At 42.6% G+C, this 13,289-nt stretch overlaps 1 protein-coding gene across 1 annotated transcript in view; it reads right to left on the minus strand.

Moving 5' to 3' along the window:
- The window catches only part of ADGRB1 (adhesion G protein-coupled receptor B1), a gene marked incomplete at both ends in the record, with an annotated part of 200,316 nt that overhangs the window by 133,896 nt on the left and 53,131 nt on the right, over window positions 1-13,289 (minus strand). The window contains 4 exons of the mRNA XM_079533020.1: window positions 2,697-2,861; window positions 4,987-5,151; window positions 8,755-8,919; window positions 10,438-10,602. Coding sequence (XP_079389146.1) covers window positions 2,697-2,861; window positions 4,987-5,151; window positions 8,755-8,919; window positions 10,438-10,602 — 660 coding nt within the window. The remainder of the gene's footprint in view (window positions 1-2,696; window positions 2,862-4,986; window positions 5,152-8,754; window positions 8,920-10,437; window positions 10,603-13,289) is intronic.

Here is a 13,289-nt window from a genome sequence, read left to right on the forward strand (position 1 = left end):
TTGTGTTAGCATTAAAACCTTGGGAATGGAACTACCCAGGGTACCAAACTGCCTATGAAGAAGGCTTAACCTCAAGACTAAAGGGAGTGGCAAGTCCTATTGCTCAGAAGGACTAATGGAGGATCTAAGAAGCTGCCTGCACATCACAGCTCCTGGAGTTAAGCTCCAAGACCATGAGTCTTCAAACCTCAGTCATATTTTAAATGCAGATTCTTTCCTGGTGCATTCAGTAGATGATGATAATAAACAAGTTACGCTCCCCGTTTGAAAACAGATGTTTTCTCCTCTTTTAAAATTTCCTTTTGAGTAATCACTATTATAATGAAATCCCAGAGGGTAAGCAAAACCCTTGCTGTGCTCAGCACATACACAGAAATAATTCCAATTCCAACAACAGCTCATGACTTCTGTAGATAAGGCAGAACATGGGCAGAAAAATGGTAGCTTTATACCTAAGTTGATGACAAGGAGCTATAGGATAGAGAGATGAAATCTTCCACTTGTGATTAGGTTATGGTTACTCAGAAAGCTGAATGCAACACCCCTGCTTTATGGCCCAGTGCTTTGACCATGGCCACAAATTTCCCACTTCACAATGTGGTTCGAAAGGAAAATAGGGTGGAAAACTTCTAGCAATCTCAGCTGCAGTGTGCCAAAGCAAATACTGCCTGTCAAAGAGCGGAAGGAGAGTTTGTTCACATCTGACCTCTCCTTCCTCCTCTGACTTACCAAAGCTTCCCTGTCTCCTCACCCCTGCAGTCTCCCTGGGGGCCACTGAGGGATGCTGTGGATCAGAGATGCTCTTTAGGAGTGCACTGACAGGCACTGTCTTGCCCGTGAGTGCAGAAGCAATTCCCAGGCCAGGAGAGAATCATTTCATCCTTTTATTTATTTATTTTTATTTCTGTTTCATAACTATATATATATATATATTTTTTGAGTAACCTAATTGCACGGGGATATTTTAATAACTAACCCAATTAGGCTTAGCTCTTCTGTTCAAATCAAATCATGCCAGCGCTTCATACTTTCTCGAGAATGAATGGAGTTGGTTTATTTTTAGGCAAAAACCTTTCCCCCCCCCCTTTGCAAATTAACAACTGCAGCAAGACCCTTCTGGTTTTGAACCCTCACAAGGCTCAGTGCCTCAGACATGCCTTTCCCTTTTGAGCACTGTGCAGGCATCAGCCCCCGTGGACACAGAAGAAAAGATCAGGCTTGTTCTGCCAGGGCCCCAGCTGGCACACACTGAAGCTGAACTAAATCTTCATCACTCTGTAGACACCACCAGACAACCCGGTGCTATGGCTTTCAGTGGCGGAGGAGAGCTTTTGTGGCTCAGTTAGAAGAGACTCTCACACGCCTCTGCTAATTGAGAGGCACAGCTTGTAAGGAGAGGTAATGTCTTTTATTAGAGCGTAGCTGCAAGGAGTGAAAATGCTCTGTTATCTTCTGGCTAAACTTCCCTGCTGAAGTGCTTTTGGCTTTTATCTGTCCTCAGCTGTTTGCAAGCGACTCGGAGGGGTCAGCTGTCCCAAAAACATCACAAATCCATCCCCAGAAGTGTCTGCACCGAGCTGCATCATTTAGTGAGACACCCACTCTTCACACGGACAGCCATGATGCCACCACGAGAATCCCTCCTGTCGCTCACCAAGCTGCTCCAACAATTAATTACCCTCCCGGTCATAAACCGGAGCCAGTTACGATCGATGAAGTCTGCCAGCCAACATCACATAGCCCATTGATTTCTCACCAGCGATTTCACCAGCAGGGAGTTTAACTGAGACTAAGAAAGAGAATAACAATAGTGCACTGGCCTATTTTCTGTCTACACACTGCATGTAAGACATGGAATCTTTCCAGCTTGCCTTTTCTTCTGCTTCCTAAGAGGAGGTTGTGGCAAGGTGGGAGTCAGCCTCTTTTCTAAATAACAGCAATAGGACAAGAGGTAGTGGCCTTAAGTTGCACAAGGAGGGATTCAGGTTGGATATTTGGAAAAATTTCTTCTCAGAAGGAGTGGTGAGGTATTGGCACAGGATGCACAGGGAGGTGATGGAGTCACCATCCTTGCAGATGTTCAAGATGTGACACTGAGGGACATGGTTTAGTGAGCTTGGTGATGATGGGTTGATGGTTGGATTTGATGATAATGTTTTTTTCCAGCCCACATGATTCTGTGATTTCCTTATCCTCCATTCAGGCTTTCATGTCATTTTTATTAAATGGATTGGCCCCATTGGTGTAGCTAGAGAACGGTGAGACTGAACAAGTGTCTCACAATTCTGGACACATCCACTGTTTTTTTTGTTTAAATTTCCAGGAGCGTGAAGGTCTCCCAAAGGCTAGTTCGAAGGTAGGAAACTCTGCATTTGTCCTCCATATTCAACTATTTAATGGACTCAAGATTCTGATTCGATTATGGCTCTCAATGTCTCTTTTCCTCTTATGACTCTATGTCAATGGAAAAAAAGGAAAGTCTAAGTCTAGACTAGTGAGATTTAACAAGTATTCACTGAAATCATCATGGTTACATTGCGAAAATTATATCCAGCCCTTGATATGTCATGTACCTGCGTTATGAGCAGGCACAGCTAGATCACAACTCCCTGTTGCATTCAGCTCTCTGACAGCTTTTTCCAAAATCCCTGTCCTCCCCAGTAAAAACAAGACTGTGAAGAGTTTGGGATACATACCAGGACACTTCCTGTCATTGCACTGCCTATACTCTTCCTTGGGACCCTGGCAGGTTTCTCCTCCAAAGAAGGGTCCGTAGCACACACGGTCACGTCTCTGAGTTCCACCTCCACACGTAGTGGTGCAGCTCCCCCACACTCCCCAGGCTTGCCATTTCCCATCCACTGGAGATATAAAAAAGAGAAACAGCTTATAACATCCCAAACATCATTTTCAATAGAAAAAGGCAAGCTTCCAAGGTAAGCATTGGAACACAGGATGAATAAAGTAGGTGCGAAGGGAGATCTCCTGCCCCAAATCCTTGTCAGATTCTCAACACACATGAAATCAGTACATTATCTTTCCCATTGCAACAGTCATTCGATAACTGAAGAACATTCTTCTGCTTCTCCTCAATATCTTCATCCCACAACACCAGAACTATCTCTTTCCTGGAGCACCAGTCTTATGAGGAGCAGCTGAGGAAACAGAGACTGTTTATTCTGAAGAAGAGGAGGTTCAGAGGAGACCTCATCACTCTCTAAAACTCCCTGAAAGGAGATTGTAGTGAGGCGGAGCATGGCCTCTTTGCCCAGGTAACAGCAACAGGACAAGAGGTCTTAAGTTTTGACAGGGAAGGTTCAAGTTGTATACTAGGAACAGTTTATTTTTAAGAAACATTGGTAATGCTTTGTAACAGGCTACCCAGGGAGGTGGTGGTGTCACCTTTTTTGGAGGTTAAATCAAGAAAAGGTTAAATGTGGCACTGAGGGACATGATTTAGTGGGTATGATGGGAACTAAATTATCTTAGCAATCTTTTTCAATCTTAATGATTCTATGATTCTTTTATTGGGCTCCAAGTTGGGACTCTGTCCCATACAGTCAGCAGAGGTTCAGCCTGCTGGATGGCAACATCAGGCTGCCAAACTCCACAGCTTGAGTTTGGTTGGAATGCAAAAAGTATATGTGAAAATAGATTTTCAGAGACACACCTCTGGTCTGTGCTGTGGTTGGGGACCAGCAGAGCCCTCAGGTGATAAACCACAAAGAAACATCAAATAACCCTTCTCCAACCATTTCCATTGCACCATTGTTTCACATGCCTCAGAAAAAGTTTTTGCAAGAGACTCATTTCCTAGTATCTTCTCCAAGTATCTTTACACATTCAGTGGAAATGCTACTGCTTTTGCATTAACAATGGCCTTTATCAAAGCACTATAAAAATGTTAATTATCCCTCACAACAAGCCTACAAGGTAGGAAAATGTTCTCTTCTGCATCACAGACACAGAACAACAACTCAGTGTCAGAAATAGAGAACTCTCTTGATTCCTATTTGGGTTTTAATTAGGAATTAATGGGTTATCTCAGGTCAAATAATTCCTTGTGGGAGAGTGGGAAATTTCTCTCTTTTTCTTCAAACAGAGGAAGAAAATTACTGAAGAAAAAGGCCAGCATCAATCTGTGGTACTTTATTTGGTAACACCATATATAGTGTAAACCATACCCCTTGATGCTTTGATATGTAACTCTGAAATCAGTGTAACAAGGATGCTTAAAAAGGGGGAGGCCCTTTCTGTCCTTAAGGATCTCCATAAGTTACAAAGAAGTGAGCAATCTAAGTAAGAAAACATACTAGAGTCCATATAGGGAAGTCCAGTAATTATGGCCTGATTTTCGGGTGGCTTTGTGACAAGCCAGGAGTTGGAATAATTAATCCTTATGGGTCTTTTTCAACCCCAGTTATTCTATGATAATAGAGTTAAATACTGCTATACTTTCTGCTGCAGATTTTGTTGCTACCACTGGAGATAAGGACTTATTGAGGAAACGGTTATTTGTGGGTGTACTTGTTCTCTTGGAAAGGGGAGGAAGGCTCTCTCCATCTCAGGGGTCCACTCCTTCTCAGTCCTACTGGCTAAGAGAGATGTAGCAACTAAGAGGAGCCAGGAAAAGGGCCAGGCGAAGCATGGCAACACTAATTGGTTCTGTTTAATCTTGAAAGCATTTAGACATCTAAGCCTTATTTTCAAGAAAGAATATTTTTCACTCCAGTTGACCCAATTAGTCGGAAAGATGTGTTCCCTGTGGGTAATCACTCATCTGTCTGGGGTCTCCTGGGTTTGTCAGCTATGGATTTTGACTTGCATGGTCCATAGGTATGATCCACAGCCTCCTTATTACTGCAAAACTTGTGAAAACAGCGCAACTCTTCCCCAAAGAAAACAGGAAGGGATTTTATATAAACTTATCAGGGATTACCGACAGAAGGATAACCCAAAAGAGAGGAAAATCCATTGGCCACTGACCTGGGCACTGACGTAGGAAGCAGTCTCGGGTCTCTACCCAATGTCCTTGGCATTCAGCTCCCCCATAGGAAGGTCCATTGCATTCCCTCGTCCGCTGCTGGGTGCCGTTGGAGCAAGAAGCGGAGCAGGAGCTCCAGCTCGACCACTCGTTCCAGTTGCCGTCCACTGAGTGGCCCAAAGAGAGATAACAAAGCGGAATGTGAAAATCTCTCCCTCTGGAAAGAGGCATGTGCAAGAGTCCCTGACCTGTGCCTACAAGGGACTGAGGAAGGGGAGGGCAAACCAAAGGAGTTACAGAGTGAGTGAGAGGGAGAAGACCACCAAGAAAGAGTTCAGGCAAACATGTCAGCGGCAATTTCTTGGGACCTTTGCAACCTCCAATTGGTATGTTAAGGCTTGACAGTATGCAAGCATCATAACACATTGATTTTTATATTCACAGTCTACATGACAGCACAAATGTTGGAATTATTGACATTATATATTACAGTACAAAGCTCTCAGTACAGGCAGTTATAACAAAACAACAAAATAGAGAATATGGATCATGTTTCCACTAAAAATATTGAAGGAATCTGTATATTACCATGACATATCCCATTTTAGTCAATCAGTATTTTTTTGAGGGAATTCATTCTTCACTATGAATGAAAAGCAGTGCATGAGTCTGGCTCCTCAAGCACTCAGATGCTCTGTATTTCAGAGGAAGCCCTTAAAGCACAAACTGAAATCACACTGTTATTCAAAGGAATTCACACTGCCAGCCAGGAGATACTCAGAGCAGAGGTGTGCTCCAAAAGGAAACCACAAGCAGAGAGCACATGTGTGGTCAATGCACTTCAGTCACATCTGAATTGCCAGCCAGGCTTGATCTGTCTCCACATAGCACATCTCTGGTAATTGAATAGGGAAGGGAGGGAAAAGAGAAGTTGCAATAGGGACAGGTTTGGAAGGAAACATTAATACATTCTATTAGCATGGTACAGCTTGAGGCATTCCCAAGTGTGGCAGTCACACCCTAATTGGCCCCTGGTCATCAGATCTATCACCCAGCCTGCTATTCCTGGAGCACTTTTCCTCATTAGAAGTGGTCATCATGCTCTGTTTAGCTCTCATTAACGGCTAGTTCTCACTCAGAAAAAAAAAAAAGTCGAATCATGGAGAAGTCTGAATTCTGGTGTAAATCACATTGTTTAGATGCAGGTCATTTTCTTTCACTTTGGTTTCTTTGACCAAGTAAAATATATGCAGCCTGGTTCTCTATACATTCTGCAAGATCCTGAATGGCCCCAAATAATCCCCACTGTGTTATATGTTTTTTTCTTTTCAAGAAAATGTCAAAATACTCAAATGAAGAACTGTTAATTCAAACAGCATCATGTAATCTCAGGTCTGAAAAAAAAAAAGCATGCTTCTTCTTGGCAATCCAAGCTTGCTGCTTTCATTGTGCATAAATTCAAAGTATCACAGCAATGCTTATCAGTCCCAAGGAAAGGAAATACAAGAGGTGGTGACTGGTAGATGATTTCTCTCTGGAAATGATAAAAAACCTCACAGAATATGTCCTGCCCAGTAAAAATCAGTTATTTTTTTTTCTGCTTGAAGTTGTCATCAACTGGCAGTGCGTGCCCCAGTGTTCACTGATATTGGAAAGGTTAGACTACTTTCCAAGGTAAAAGTCACATTTAGCAGAAGAAAGTCGGATTTAACAAAGGCCTACCTGCTGCCATGAGAGTGGAGACTGGAATTCTACCACAATTTAAGGAGTTGGACTTTGTGATCTCTATGAACCCCTTCCAACTCGGGTTATTCTGTGATTCTAACTGTGTGCATTTGGAGATGGGAAAACAAAAAAGAGCTGCATCTACAAATTGCTTATTCACTGCGAGAGACGGAAGAAGGAATTTCCTTTGAAATGAGAGCTTATCTATTAATGGACTGAAACTGTAAAGATATTTAAAAATGGAGAAGCAGAGACAGACATTCTGCATCGGGAGCCACGTGCACTGACATAGGGATGTCTCCTGGGCAAGATGCTGAGAGATCTCCATCACAGACCCAGAAAATCATGCAGTGCTGCTGCTGTATCGCAGAATCATCAAAGAAGTTCATTGGAGTCTGGTTTGTGCAGTCTTTGCAGGCAGTGGCATTGTCTTCCCCTTTATTTCTTCCTCTCCAAAGGACTCAGGACTCAGCCGGCGATATCTAGTGCTCCAGAGGAACAAAAGCTCTGTTGTCCCTGCAGCAGAGCATTTTTATCAGTTGCAGTAATAAATCCTCTGAGCGGGGCGGTAATAAGCGATACAACTGTCTGGTGTGTCAAGCACTGAGCAGTGCCCATTGTTGTGCTTCAGTGAGTCCCCCAGCGCAGCACTCATTTGGCACAGCAAAGCCATTGATTGCCTTTGTGGCATTAATTAGAGCTGAAGTCTTTCAGTTGGGCTGCCTGTCTCTTCCCCCACTGTTCCGTTTGCTACAGCGTATCCACATATTTATTTGTATTTAAATTAATTATGGCTCAACATTAATTCAGGATATGCTTTATTGCCCAAGCCACGCCAGGTCTGACTTCTTCAATTTGTCTTTTTATGACAGAGTCAATTTGATGTCTGGGATATTCTTATTCTGAGTACAGTCTTTTGAACTGCAGCCAGAAGTCCAAGGATAGTTACTTGGGATGAAAATTGTGCAGAAAATGCCAGGAGGCTCCTCACAAATGTTTTTGCAAAGTTCTCATCACTCCCACAATCCCTGTCCTCCTCCGGGGACACAATAATTTCTCATAATGATTCTCATTAAACCTGAAAAATGTCAGTTGATATTACCCTGGGAGAAGGGAGGAGTGCTGGGGAGTTCCCTTATGTTCTGATCACGTCCACTAGGAAAACCTGAGTTAAATTAACAGGGGCTTTGTGTGGTTCAGGGGAAGGAAGCCATAGAAATACAATTTGATTTGCAGCGAGAAAGGAGATTTCTTTCTGGTGTTTCAAAGCCAAAATCAGGGAGAGGCATTTGAAAGTGAAATCTGAGGAACAAGTTTCAAAAATAATGAAAAAAAAATATGGCAGGAGTCTCATAGTCCATATCACTGAACAAAGAAGGATCCAGTACAGACAGAACTTGCATGGTGAAGTGAGGCAGATATGAAATTAACAGGCAAAATTACTCATCCCAGCACAATAACATGCCCAGCTGGGCTACATGGTTCCATACAACCCACTGGGGATAATAAACGATAAAAGTAAAATGCTCTTGGAAATGCCAGTTGATAGTTGATAGGGCTCAATGATAGTTGAGCCCATCCAGATTCATCCAATACAATGTGTTCTTAGTACGTTAAGGGCAAACCAGAACCTAAGACACTGTTGAGTCTCATATTCAAGGGAGGTTTAGGTTGGATATTAGGAAAAATTTCCTCTCAGAAAAAGTGGTAATGCAATGGAACACTTTGCCTGGGAAGGTGGTGGAATCACCGTCCCTGGAGGTTTTTAAGAAATGCAGAGATGTGGCACTGAGGGGCATGATTAGTGGGTATGGTCGTGATGGGTTGATGATCTCATTTTCCAACCTTAATGATTCTATGATCTCCTCAAAGGTGCCCCTAGGTTGCTCCTCCAATGTTTTCTTTTCTTACAGATGATCCACTTTGGAATAGACCAATGTCAATAGGAGTTACATCTACAGAGCTGTTCATTGACCTACATGTGGGCATCATTGGGGATCGGGAGACCCGCTGGGGGGAAGTCTCTCAATCTCTAACTGCCTTACCTGGGCAAAGTGCAATGTTGCAGAACTTCGTTTGCTTCTCTGGGCCCTCGCAGGGGTTCCCACCAAACTGTGGGGGTTTGCATGTGCGGGTCCGATCCCTGTACCCTCTCCCACACGTGGAAGAGCAGAGGCTCCATGGAGACCACTCATCCCAGGTACCGTGCACTGCAATAAGAGCAGAAGTAAGTTTCCTTTCTAAAGGAGGTCTGGAGAAGTGAGAGAGCCCACAAAGTACATCATCTTCCCATCCAAAATGAGCAGTATGTAAGAAGGTTGTGTGGGAAGGCCAAGAACAAGCCAGCTTGAAATTTGCCAGAGGAACATGGTGTAATTTTTTATTATTTGGTATCAACAACACTTGTCTTTTGCTTTCCATCCTACTTGAAATAAATTGAAATACACTTTTAATTGACCCAATTTTTTGGATCTTTGAGCCAAGGAAAAATATGATTTTTTTGAGAAGATGCAATTAGCTAGAGAGGAACAACAACAAAAACAAAAACTAACAATTAAAAAATAAGAAAAAAAAAAGCACAAAAACACCAGCCTTTGGAAAGCAACATCACCATTATTTTGTCACTTCTCACCATTACTTCCCTCACTCAATTGAATTTTCAAAAGCTACAGCATTATCAAGCCCTCAGAAAAGCTGTAGCCTATTTCCTAATTGCTGTCATACAGCAGTGACATCAGAGGCAAAGCTAGAGAGATTTAGAAGAACGGGAAAGAAATGAGATGTGCAGCAATGCTCCAGCACTGCTCAGGCCATCACTGGTAACTCTAAGAATTAGACATCTAAAGCCTCCTAATCTATATTGATGTAATCTTCTTCGAGATAATCTAATCTAATCTGGCCAGTTTATTTATAGAAGGTCAGTCACCGTAATCTCTAGAGGCCAAATGTTACGAGTATGTACTGATCACTTTTAAAGAACTTTATCCTTTCCAGCTTCAGCCAAAGAGGCTAACACAAAATCAATAATTCTTCAGGAAAAAAAAATATATAAAAAAAGACTTACAGAAGCAGGTACTTTTCCAGTCCTTCATTGGCTGCCAACAGTGACTGAAACCTAATTTTTGTGATTGTCATCAGGAACTTTTTGTGATAAGAGTTAAATAGAGGAGGAAATTCAAGAAGGGCATAAGAACTAGCTTGGTGGTTTTGCCATTCTAAGATTGGTTGTGAACAATGATGTTGCTGTCCAAGAGTTGTGAATAAGAACTCTTTTAATAGCTCAGTTTTTCAAAATAATTAACAGATTGTGCTATTTCATCAAAACTGTGGAAGAACTACTATGGAAGAAGAGGGAAAGGAGGGTTCGGTTCACAAATATTCCAGCAGCTCAAGTTTTTCATACTCATTTTGCAGTGGTGTATCCAGTATTGGAATCTGAGCAATTAAAAATGTCATCTGCTGCTTCTCTTTCCCATCTGCCCCACACTTGAAAACATCTCCCAAGGTCACAGACTTTTTAGATATATCATGTTTATTGCTTTTAAATAGAATGAAGTTGTCCATTCCATGTGGCATAAGTGCCCATCTAGTAGTGTTTGGTCTATCAAGAGTCTCTCTGTAAGGGAAGGGAGAAAAAATGATGTTTCCCAATGACATATCATAGGCTGTCAATACTCCATGAACCTTCCTTTCCCTCCTGCTCGTCATGCATGGCGTGCTCAGCCCACCTGGGCATATGGCAGAGTTGTTGCACTGTCTCTGTTCCCGGAGAGGGCCGCTGCACTGAGTGCTGTAGGAAGACGACACACAGAACCTGGTCCTTGTCTGCCAGCCCTCCCCGCAGGTAGTTGAACACACACTCCATGGGGACCACTCCTCTGCTGCAGGGTCACCTGTTGGGGTTGGAGAAGAAGGTGAGGATGTGGCATGACTGGTCCCTGGATCTCTGGGGCACTCATCTCAGCCACTATGCAATGTGACCCCTGTGTGGTGTGAGAACAAAGGGGCAAAGCAATTGGTGAGGAACTGTGACCATGGGTCAAAAGATTTATTTTCGGTAGGGGTAGGGGGCTATTTCTTACAGATGTAAGACACACACACGTCAAAAGGGAAAGACATTGTGGACGTATCAGGGCATTGGGCAGTACAGAACCCACCACTGATGACGGTAGAGGATAGCCACTGCAGAGTGATGTGAGCTGGGATATTTATCACTCACTCAGTGATAGTACTGATAAAGTCATAGAGATTAGACAGATAGTGAATGTGTCCATAAATAGGGCAGGCATAAGGATCCAGATCCAACTCCTTTTCCTGCTTTCTCCTGGCCCCTACTAATGCAGATTGGCAGCAGTAGAAAAGGTAAAACACCAGTGACAATGCCAGAAAAGGACATCAGCTGAACTAATCCCACAGAGCTTTCCCTTGTCATCTCCTTCACCTGTGAAGAGCTGCTTTGAGCATCTGACTGCTCCTGAACATCTTATATCAACTGCTTCCCTGATGGAAAAATATTGATTGGAAAGACAAGTAAGAGCATCCCATTCAACAGGAGATGGGAATGGGAAGAACTGATATATACTGTCTCTATCACTAACATCACCCACTCAGTCCTACCAGAGGGAATGTCACTCAGAAAAGTCACAAGAAGTGTGATGGATAGTTTTTTATTTATGAGCACTAATCTATCTCCAAGAAAATACCTTCCCCTCTCAGATGAAAACAAAAACCTGCTTTGTTTTGTTTTAAGCTCTGCATTATTTGTTTTTAAAATTTTTATTGGGTTACTAATAATTACACACCATAAACCTATAAAATAACATTTTAATGCATAGCACACAGGCATATGGCACAAATAAACACCAAAAGCACATATTTGAGAATGCATAATAAAGGAATATATCCTTCAAGTAACAAGTCCTTCAGATCCTAAGACCATACTGTGTCACATCATACCCAGATGCACCTGGCAGACTATGGATGAAGTACAAAGGACTGTGGTGCTTGGTGCAGCAGTAAGCATGACTTTATAGGGATTGTACAACATGGCACAGCATTTGGACACATAGTGATGTATCCTGCACCATCACCTCATTCCCAAGGAAAGCTTGACAGCAGGTAATGTGTTAGACTGACCAGTTTCAAGACAAAGCATGAAAGACAAACTGGTAGTGAGATGTCACTCTTTGAGATTTTCTCTTGCTTGTAGGGCAGTGAGGGTTATAAAACATATCAGTGAAGTCACTGTCAATGTAGGAACTGTGGTGGGAGCTACAGGGGGTGTAGACCATTAAACTGTCCTATACCAGCTTGACTGACCTAAAGATATGCTTGTCTTCCTCAAGGTGGTATATTTATTTACCAGTGTCTTAAGAGGAGTCTTCTGTATGCAACTACATTTTAGGTGCATTGAATCTGCTCACTGAACTCAGAAAGAGGTGGAGGTAAAAATGAGGCGACCTCCACCTCATATGTGTTGTTGTAACGATTGCAAGCTCTTTCTTTCATAGTATCCTTTCTGTCAAGAAGATCAGGGACAAGTAAAAAGGAACTTTATATTTCCCCTGTAGTTTGTAAACCACCTACCTTCCTTGCTGCCTGTGCAGAGGAGGGGCACTGGATATAACTGTGTTCATTAAGCCAAAGTTGCTCAATACTGTTTCATTTTAATTTTGTGTTTTGTTCCACTCTCCTACCCAACTGGTTCCACTAGGGAAATGTTGTGCACTATTGGTCTTCCCCTGAGATCTGTAGGAGTGTGTGTGTGTTTTCAGGCTTTGGGGCTTCAAGAAAGCAACACTCCTATGTCCTGCTTCTCAAGCATAAGAACTCCTGGTATAAAGAGATCTGCATTTCCATGGTAATTTGGCTGCCTTTACAATAAGGAACTCAACTGTCTCTGCCAAACAGTCCTGTGACAGTCTGAATTCACCACCAACATGTTACCTTTTGCTGCCATTGTTTCAGCATTTGCCAAGCAGAGTGGCCCAAATCCAGATCCCTCTTCAGCTCAACAATTCCTGCTGCCTAGCCTGTCAGGATGTTACAGGGATACCACGCATTTACTTTGCTTGGACTGTTCTCAGAGTCTTTCTAAGAGACAGAGGAAGCATGAAGAGATGTAGTGTCTTCCTCCAGGAATGACTCGTGGCTTGCCATCACACCATCTCCCCTCTCAGGTTGTGGTTTTGCAATTTCCATGTCCAGACAATAGTTACTGTGTCACTAGATGAATCAATGGCATCTTTGACCCAAATTCCAACCATTCTCCTTCATTGCCCTTGTATTTGCTGTCCTTTTCACTTCTACTATACAAAAGACTTTGTAGAGGCAAAGCTCCTCAATTATCACCTCTCAGATTGCACAGATGCTTGTATTTTAAATCGATAACATAACTTATTTTCCTAGATTTATATAAACCTACAGGGACACCATGTCCAGTCAAGTCTCAGTCTTTACAGAAACATAACTGCATTTCAAACTGTGGCAGACTCAGTCATGAGAGGCTCTCAGAACCAATTAGCATTAGGACAAGCTCTCTCATTTTCTACCCAAGAGAAGGAGAAATATCGATCATCAC

This window comes from Tetrao urogallus, assembly GCF_951394365.1.
Source record: "Tetrao urogallus genome assembly, chromosome: 3".
In the NCBI taxonomy this organism is placed as follows: domain Eukaryota; kingdom Metazoa; phylum Chordata; class Aves; order Galliformes; family Phasianidae; genus Tetrao; species Tetrao urogallus.